This window comes from Oncorhynchus keta, unplaced genomic scaffold, assembly GCF_023373465.1.
Source record: "Oncorhynchus keta strain PuntledgeMale-10-30-2019 unplaced genomic scaffold, Oket_V2 Un_contig_6053_pilon_pilon, whole genome shotgun sequence".
Classification (NCBI taxonomy): Eukaryota; Metazoa; Chordata; class Actinopteri; order Salmoniformes; family Salmonidae; genus Oncorhynchus; species Oncorhynchus keta.
This window is the reverse complement of record NW_026288647.1, coordinates 1-10000: the sequence shown is the minus strand read 5'-3', so window position 1 is coordinate 10000 and position 10000 is coordinate 1. Positions and strand designations below refer to the sequence as shown.

The 10000-nt window shown below is 43.4% G+C and overlaps 1 protein-coding gene and 1 long non-coding RNA gene across 51 annotated transcripts in view; both read left to right on the top strand.

Moving 5' to 3' along the window:
• LOC127925660 (serine/threonine-protein kinase 26-like) overlaps positions 1-744 on the top strand; it is a gene marked incomplete at its 5' end in the record, with an annotated part of 5951 nt that extends 5207 nt beyond the window's left edge. The window contains one exon of the mRNA XM_052510665.1: positions 220-744. Coding sequence (XP_052366625.1) covers positions 220-235 — 16 coding nt within the window. The remainder of the gene's footprint in view (positions 1-219) is intronic.
• Positions 745-1293: 549 nt separating this feature from the next.
• LOC127925659 (uncharacterized) lies at positions 1294-5144 on the top strand. 50 transcript variants are annotated; one of them, XR_008121862.1, is made up of 9 exons: positions 1294-1603; positions 1821-1940; positions 2053-2092; positions 2133-2212; positions 2771-2871; positions 3023-3065; positions 3216-3343; positions 4394-4521; positions 4587-4968. It is a non-coding gene; the product is annotated as an uncharacterized LOC127925659 (long non-coding RNA). The 50 variants fall into 50 exon arrangements; XR_008121868.1 differs by lacking the exon at positions 2053-2092 and adding an exon at positions 2013-2052 and having other exon boundaries at positions 2803-2871; XR_008121860.1 differs by lacking the exon at positions 2053-2092 and adding an exon at positions 2013-2052.
• Positions 5145-10000: the final 4856 nt, after the last annotated feature.

Genomic DNA, 10000 nt, shown 5'->3' with positions numbered 1-10000 from the left:
GACTGCCTCCTCTGTCTGTCTCCCTCTGTCTGTCTCCTCTGACTGTCTCCTCTGACTGTCTCCTCTGACTGTCTCCTCTGACTGTCACCTCTGTCTGTCTCCTCTGTCTGGCTCCTCTGTCTGGCTCCTCTGACTGTCACCTCTGTCTGTCTCCTCTGTCTGTCTCCTCTGACTCTCTCCTCTGACTGGCTCCTCTGTCTGTCTCTATCTCTCACTCAGGTTGACTCCAACATAAAAGAGAAGAGATGGAAGGAGAGAGAGATTCGAGGACGATTCCAGATAAACGAGGGAAGAAAGAAGAAGTGCAGAAATTCTGTCTAGTCATGTCGACACACACACACACACACACACACACACACACACACACACACACACACACACACACACACACACTGCAGCTATAAATCTCTGTCTTGCTGAATATCTTGGGACTCAGTAGATAAGGCTTTACTCTACTGTCTACCTCGAGACATAGAGCTGAATACCTTGGGACTCAGTAGATAATGCTTTACTCTACTGTCTACCTCGAGACATAGAGCTGAATACCTTGGGACTCAGTAGATAAGGCTTTACTCTACTGTCTACCTCGAGACATAGAGCTGAATACCTTGGGACTCAGTAGATAAGGCTTTACTCTACTGTCTACCTCGAGACATAGAGCTGAATACCTTGGGACTCAGTAGATAAGGCTTTACTCTACTGTCTACCTCGAGACAGAGAGACTCAGTAGATAAGGCTTTACTCTACTGTCTACCTCGAGACATAGAGACTCAGTAGATAAGGCTTTACTCTACTGTCTACCTCGAGACATAGAGACTCAGTAGATAAGGCTTTACTCTACTGTCTACCTCGAGACATAGAGCTGAATACCTTGGGACTCAGTAGATAAGGCTTTACTCTACTGTCTACCTCGAGACAGAGAGACTCAGTAGATAAGGCTTTACTCTACTGTCTACCTCGAGACATAGAGACTCAGTAGATAAGGCTTTACTCTACTGTCTACCTCGAGACAGAGAGACTCAGTAGATAAGGCTTTACTCTACTGTCTACCTCGAGACAGAGAGATGTTCTTTCCCCAACTAGCTCGTCTGTTGCCTTGTTCATTCACAGAGCTTATTCCTCATTAACGCTCAGCTGGTTACAGATCACTATCTGTCTAGCCCTTGGTCCTAACCCCTCAATGTTTTCATGTCTGTAGGGTCTGGATAGGTATAGACAGTATAGTGGTGGGGGTCTGACAGGTATAAACAGTATAGCAGTGCATCTACAGTGGGCTCTGATGGTATAAAACAGTATAGTAGTGTATCTGTAGGGTCTGGATAGGTATAAACAGTATAGTGGTGGATCTGTAGGGTCTGGATAGGTATAAACAGTATAGTAGTGTATCTGTAGGGTCTGGATAGGTATAAACAGTATAGTAGTGTATCTGTAGGGTCTGGATAGGTATAAACAGTATAGTAGTGTATCTGTAGGGTCTGGATAGGTATAAACAGTATAGTGGTGGATCTGTAGGGTCTGGATAGGTATAAACAGTATAGTAGTGTATCTGTAGGGTCTGGATAGGTATAAACAGTATAGTAGTGTATCTGTAGGGTCTGGATAGGTATAAACAGTATAGTGGTGGGGTCTGGATAGGTATAAACAGTATAGTAGTGGATCTGTAGGGTCTGGATAGGTATAAACAGTATAGTAGTGGATCTGTAGGGTCTGGTTGTGGTATAAACAGTATAGTGGTGAGGTCTGGATAGGTATAAACAGTATAGTAGTGTATCTGTAGGGTCTGGATAGGTATAAACAGTATAGTGGTGGGGTATGGATAGGTATAAACAGTATAGTAGTGTATCTGTAGGGTCTGGATAGGTATAAACAGTATAGTGGTGGATCTGTAGGGTCTGGATAGGTATAAACAGTATAGTAGTGTATCTGTAGGGTCTGGATAGGTATAAACAGTATAGTAGTGGATCTGTAGGGTCTGGATAGGTATAAACAGTATAGTGGTGGGGTCTGGATAGGTATAAACAGTATAGTAGTGTATCTGTAGGGTCTGGATAGGTATAAACAGTATAGTGGTGGATCTGTAGGGTCTGGATAGGTATAAACAGTATAGTAGTGTATATGTAGGGTCTGGATAGGTATAAACAGTATAGTAGTGTATCTGTAGGGTCTGGATAGGTATAAACAGTATAGTAGTGTATCTGTAGGGTCTGGATAGGTATAAACAGTATAGTGGTGGATCTTAGGGTCTGATAGGTATAAACAGTATAGTAGTGTATCTGTAGAACTGATAGTATAAACAGCATAGTGCGTATCCGTAAGGTCCGGATAGGCATAAACAGCATAGTAGTGGATCTGTAGAACTGGATGGTGGCATAAACAGTATAGCGGTGAGGTCTGGATAGGCATAAACAGCATAGTAGTGCATCCAGGGTCCGGATAGGCATAAACAGCATAGTGGTGGGGTCTGACAGGCATAAACAGTATAGTAGTATCTGTAGGTCCCAGAGGGACAAACAGCATAGCAGTGCATCTGTGGTAGGGTCTGGATAGGTATAAACAGTATAGTGGTATCCAAGTGGTGCATCAGCATAGTGGTGGGGGTCTGGATAGGTCTGAATGTATCTGTAGGTATAAACAGTATAGTGGTGGATCCATCTGTAGGCATATGGTATCAGATAGGTATAAACAGTATAGTGGTATCTGTAGGGTCTGGATAGGTACACACAGCATAGTGTATAAACAGTATAGTGGTGGATCTGTAGGGTCTGGATAGGTATAAACAGTATAGTGGTAGGGTCTGGATAGGTATAAACAGTATAGTGGTGGATCTGTAGGGTCTGGATAGGTATAAACAGTATAGTGGTGGATCTGTAGGTCTGTCTGGATAGGTATAAACAGTATAGTGGTGGATCTGGGGTCTGGATAGGTATAAACAGTATAGTGGTGGGGTCTGGATAGGTATAAACAGTATAGTGGTGGATCTGGGGTCTGGATAGGTATAAACAGTATAGTGGTGGATCTGTAGGGTCTGGATAGGTATAAACAGTATAGTGGTGGGGTCTGGATAGGTATAAACAGTATAGTGGTGATCTGTAGGGTCTGGATAGGTATAAACAGTATAGTGGTGGGGTCTGGATAGGTATAAACAGTATAGTAGTGGATCTGTAGGGTCTGGATAGGTATAAACAGTATAGTGGTAGATCTGTAGGTCTGGATAGGTATAAACAGTATAGTGGTGGGGTCTGGATAGGTATAAACAGTATAGTGGTGGGGTCTGGATAGGTATAAACAGTATAGTAGTGGGGTCTGGATAGGTATAAACAGTATAGTGGTGGGGTCTGGATAGGTATAAACAGTATAGTGGGGGTCTGGATAGGTATAAACAGTATAGTGGTGGGGTCTGAATAGGTATAAACAGTATAGTGGTGGGTCTGAGATAAACTGTAGGGGGTCTGGATAGGTATAAACAGTATAGTGGGGACCTGTAGGGTCTGAATGAGGCATAAACAGTATAGTAGTGGGTCTGGATAGGCATAAAACAGTATAGTAGTAACATAAACAGTATAGTAGTGGGGTCTGGATAGGTATAAACAGTATAGTGGTGGGGTCTGAATAGTATAAACAGTATAGTGGTGGGTCTGAATAGGCATAAACAGTATAGTAGTGGGGTCTGGATTAGGTATAAACAGTATAGTGGTAGATCTGTAGGGTCTGGATAGGTAAAACAGTATAGTGGTGGGGTCCGATAGGCATAAACAGTATAGTAGCGGGGTCTGGATACAGGCATGTCTGTATAAACAGTATAGTAGTGGTGGTCCGGATAGGCATAAACAGTATAGTGGTAGGGTCCGGATGAGGTATAAACAGTATAGCAGTGGGGTCTGATAGGCATAAACAGTATAGTGGCAGATCCGTAGGGTCCGATAGGCATAAACAGCATAGTGGCGGGTCCGGATTAGGCATAAAACAGTATAGTAGTGGGGTCCGGATAGGCATAAAACAGTATAGTGTGTCTGGATCTATAAACAGTATAGTGGTCTGGATAGGTATAAACAGTATAGTGGTGGATCTGGGGTCTGGATAGGTATAAAACAGTATAGTAGTGGGGTCTGGATAGGTATAAACAGTATAGTGGTGGATCTGTAGGGTCTGGATAGGCATAAACAGTATAGTAGGGTCTGGATAGGCACAGTATAGTGGTGGATCTGTAGGGTCTGGATAGGTATAAACAGTATAGTGGTGGGGTCTGGATAGGTATAAACAGTATAGTGGTGTATCTGTAGGGTCTGGATAGTATAGTATAAACAGTATAGTGGTGGATCTGGATAGGTATAAAACAGTATAGTGGTGGGGTCTGGATAGGTATAAACAAAGTATAGTGGTGGGGTCTGGATAGGTATAAACAGTATAGTAGTGGGGTCTGGATAGGTATAAACAGTATAGTAGTGGGGTCTGGATAGGTATAAACAGTATAGTGGTGGGGTCTGGATAGGTATAAACAGTATAGTAGTGGGGTCTGGATAGGTATAAACAGTATAGTGGTGGGGTCTGGATAGGGTATAAACAGTATAGTAGTGGGGTCTGGATAGGTATAAACAGTATAGTAGTGGGGTCTGGATAGGTATAAACAGTATAGTGGTGGGGTCTGGATAGGTATAAACAGTATAGTGGTGGGGTCTGGATAGGTATAAACAGTATAGTGGTGGAGCTGTATTGATTCCATCATACAGATTGTACAACATTAAAAGAGTTTAGGGCCAAGGAGACGGGTAAGGATAGATCCTAATCAAATCCATAGCAACACAGAGGGCAGCTGAGTGCACAGCACTGTTTAATGATCAGAACTGTGTTCAGGAGGGTTCTGGCTGCCATTCATCCCACCGACATTCCAGTTCCGTAGCCATTCATCCCCAGTGTTCTATTCTAGACTTCAGTTAGAATGTCATCCCACCGACATTCCAGTTCCGTAGCCATTCAGAATGTCATCCCACCGACATTCCAGTTCCGTAGCTATTCATCCCCAGTTTCTATTCTAGAATTCAGTTAGAATGTCATCCCACCGACATTCCAGTTCGGGAGCCATTCATCCCCAGTGTTCTATTCTAGAATTCAGTTAGAATGTCATCCCACCGACATTCCAGTTCCGTCAGCCATTCATCCCCAGTGTTCTATTCTAGAATTCAGTTAGAATGTCATCCCACCGACATTCCAGTTCCGGATCCCCAGTGTTCTATTCCATTCATCCCCAGTGTTCTATTCTATTCTAGAATTCAGTTAGAATGTCATCCACCGACATTCCAGTTCCGGAGCCATTCATCCCCAGTGTTCTATTCTAGAATTCAGTTAGAATGTCATCCCACCGACATTCCAGTTCCGGGCCATTCATCCCCAGTGTTCTATTCTATTCAGTTAGAATGTCATCCCACCGACATTCCAGTGTTCATCCCCAGTGTTCTATTCTAGACATTTGTCATCCCACCGACATTCCAGTTCCGTAGCCATTCATCCCCAGTGTTCTATTCTAGAATTCAGTTAGAATGTCATCCCACCGACATTCCAGTTCCGTAGCCATTCATCCCCAGTGTTCTATTCTAGAATTCAGTTAGAATGTCATCCCACCGACATTCCAGTTCCGGGAGCCATTCATCCCCAGTGTTCTATTCTAGAATTCCAGTTAGAATGTCATCCCACCGTTCCGGGACATTCCAGTTCCGGAGCCATTCATCCCCAGTGTTCTATTCTAGAATTCAGTTAGAATGTCATCCCACCGACATTCCAGTTCCATCCCCATGTTCTATTCCTAGTTCCAGTTCGTAGCCATCTAGAACCCTTTTTCACATTTCCTTCTCCCATTGTAAAATAAATAACTCAGGGCTGTGCTGTTTAAATCTGTACCTGTATATTGGGATTTGAAACATGTTCTTGGTTTTATATGTGATTAGTAGTTCATACATGTCTGGGAAAGTTTGAAAATGTTGCGTGATCCATTTTTATATTTCAATAGATGTTGAAATAGTAATGTTGTAAATATAGTTTGATCAAAATTGTGTATAGAGTGTGTTGGTAAGTATAGAGTGTGTTGGTACCAGTATAGAGTGTGTTGGTACAGTATAGAGTGTGTTGGTACCAGTATAGAGTGCAGTTGGTACCAGTATAGAGTGTGTTGGTACCAGTATAGAGTGCGTTGTGCATTGGCACCAGTATAGAGTGCGTTGGTACCAGTATAGAGTGTGTTGATTTGTTTAACAGTCTTTGTACAAGTTTGAAAGTTAATTTGTGTGCGATTTAAAAAAAAATGTATTTGAATTATTTTTAGGTTTTCTTTTGGGGAATAAATGTTAAATTTTGTCCTTCATTTTATTTAACCTTTGGCCTCTGTTGTTTCGGCTATGTGCTGGTTTGATTGTCAACGCCTGAATCTATGTAGTAAGTTTTTCAGTAAAATGGGATTTCCATATCCAGGACTCGTTTTTCAAAAGTGTCTCAGTAGAATTTAGAAGTTCTGATCTAGGATCAGGCCCGTATCAGGGTTAGTCAATTCCATTCAGTAAAATATTTTGAAATAGTTGCATGTTTACAATTAATTTTTGTTCAGTATAAAATGCTTTATGATGGACAGATCATGTTTGTTTCCGTATCTCAAGTAAAGACACGTTGCTCATCACATGACACACTTTATTGACAGATGAACATCAGACATGTACCAAAAACCTTCAATAGAAACGGATACACTACTGCTTTCTGTAAAGTTGTACAAAACGGACACGTCTGTTAACTGAACGTTCACTGCAACACTGTAAACATTTTTCTTTTTGGGGGAGTATCTCTAGGGGGGTGAGTATCTCTAGGGGAGCATCTCTAGGGGGAGTATCTCTAGGGGGTATTCTAGGGGGGAGTATCTCTAGGGGGCATCTCTAGGGGAGAGTATCTCTAGGGTGAGTATCTAGGGGGGAGATCATCCCAGGGGTGGTATCTCTAGGGGGGTGAGCATCTCTAGGGGGGTGGCATCCCTAGGGGGAGCTAGGAGTATCTCTAGGGGGAGTATCTCTAGGGGGAGTATCTCTAGGGGGAGTATCTCCTAGGGGGGAGCATCTCTAGGGGGGAGTATCTCTGGGGGGAGTATCTCTAGGGGGGTGAGTATCTCTAGGGGGAGTATCTCTAGGGGGGTGAGTATCTCTAGGGGGGTATCTCTAGGGGGAGTATCTCTAGGGGGTGAGTGATTCTAGGGGGAGTATCTCTAGGGGGTGAGTATCTCTGGGGGAGATTCTAGGGGAGTATCTCTAGGGGAGTATCTCTAGGGGGAGTATCTCTAGGGGGAGTATCTCTAGGGGGGAGTATCTCTAGGGGAGACCTAGGGGGAGTATCTCTAGGGGGAGTATCTCTAGGGGGAGTATCCCTAGGGGGAGTGGGGGAGTATCTCTAGGGGGAGTATCTCTAGGGGGGTGAGTATCTCTAGGGGGTGAGTATCTCTAGGGGGGGGGGTGAGTATCTCTAGGGGGGTATCTCAGGGGGTGAGTATCTCTAGGGGGGAGTATCTCTAGAGGGAGTATCTCTAGGGGGGTGAGTATCTCTAGGGGAGAGACTATCTCTAGGGGAGTATCTCTAGGGGGTATCTCTAGAGTATCTCTCAATGGGGGGAGTATCTCTAGGGGGTGGAGTATCTCTAGGGGGGTCCTGGGGGTGAGTATCTCTTGAGTATCTCTAAAGCATTCTAGGGGGAGTATCAATACAAACATCCTGAATACACCAAATGTCACCCTGACCACACACACACAACACACACACGTCACACAACACCTGTTGATCTACACACCCACACACCACTATTCTACAGTCTCAGTTTCGTAATTCGAGGTGTACCCTCTCCTCCACTGCTATACCTCTCCTCTTCTCCCCCTCTTCCTCCTCCAGTTGTAAACTCCCAGAGGAAAACCTCATCCTAGCCAGAGCATTGGACCGTACCACTTTACCCAACGGGGGTACTGGGCAGTAGTATGGGTAGATTACCTCTGGGTCTGAATCACTGTAGTTTCACCAGCCCCCTAGAACACACAGCGAGGTGGGCCTGGTCTGGCAAGGGGGAGGAGTTTAGAGGCAGGTAGGAGGGTCTTTGTGGAGTCTGGTGACGTGATAGGTGGGGGTAGTAACCTAGGGACGGAACTCAGAGGCGGGGTTGGAGGCGGGGACTACTCTGGGAGCTTAACGTCCGGTTGGCTGGTGGCACGACGAGAAGTCCAGGCAGGAAGTTGGAGTCGTCGCTGTAATGTCCCGCCTCTATTCTCCCGACGTCGAAACTCCTGGCTGCGTGGTAGACCCTGGTCAATCCCAGCCCGGATGGGCGGAGATTCCGCCTGAGTGGCTTAGGAAGACGGTAATCAGAGCGTGCGTAGAGAGAAGGGTGTGTCAGCCCCTCCAACAGGGTGTGGTCTAAGCGTTGCATCTGTGGGAGACGCTCCAATGAGGTTACGGCACCGTCCCAAAAGTAGGCATGTCCGTGGGATAGCTGGCCAATGGGAATGTTGGAAGGACTGGATGGAACTGGTAGGCGGGGGTTATTGGGATATAGGAGGACCAATTGCTGCGCGTCGGAGGCAGGCTGGGGTTTGGGCCGAAGTCTGGCCCTGCTGTTACCGTGGTGATGCCCGCCCTCCCTGCCGTTGCCTCCCCTGCCCTCCTCTCCTCGATGTCTACCGATGTAGAGGCGGACCTTTGCTTAGGGAGAGGCCGTTGATTGGTGGAAAGCTTGTGGGAGGCGGGACCGCTGCAGTTCCGTGGAGAAGACCACTACAGCTGATTGGCTGCGTTTAGCGTTAGCTCCTCCCACTTCCTGCTGTTGTCTTTCCACTTCCTCTTCACTGTGGCATCCTCGGGCGCGAGAACGAAAAGGACTGCTCGTAGAGCTGGAGATGCACACACACACACACACACACACACGCACACACACACACACACACACACACACACACACACACACACACACACAAAGGCAGCAAGAGGTGGATAGACATGTTCATGTGGATGATTGAATTTGTCATTGGTAGGGTTGCCGCGGATACCATTGGTTGCCGGGGCGATACCAGTACGCCTAGATACCCTCATCGTTTTCATGTCGTCATCCAGAATCACATGTATTTTATTTTCCAAGCTACAGCACTAAATATTTGACATGAAGCAGGTTTGAAAGGACCAAAGAGGTTAGTTGCTCTGTGTTTTATGGTTGTTATATGTTGTTGCTATTTTTTGCTATTTTTCAACCATTGTTGGTTAAGGGCTTGTAAAGAGTACATGTAGCTAATAAAGTTTGATTTGAAAATCCCATATCCCATAATAATCCTTACTATTATTCACATTATTATCATCATTACTATTATTCACATTATTATCATAATGACTATTATTCACATTATTATCATCATTACTATTATTCACATTATTATCATCATTACTATTATTCACATTATTATCATCATTACTATTATTCTCATTATTATCATCATTACTATTATTCACATTATTATCATCATTACTATTATTCACATTATTAACAATATTACTATTATTCACATTATTATCATTACTATTATTCACATTATTATCATCATTACTATTATTCACATTATTATCATCATTAAATATTATTCACATTATTATCATCATTACTATTATTCACATTATTATCATCATTACTATTATTCACATTATTGTCATCATTGGCCATATTCACATTATTATCATCATTACTATTATTCATTACTATTATCATCATTACTATTATTCACATTATTATCATCATTACTATTATTCACATTATTATCATCATTACTATTATTCAGCATTATTATCATCATTACTATTATTCACATTATTATCATCATTACTATTATTCACATTATTATCATCATTACTATTATTCACATTATTATCATCATTACTATTATTCACATTATTATCATCATTACTATTATTCACATTATTATCATCATTACTATTATTCACATTATTA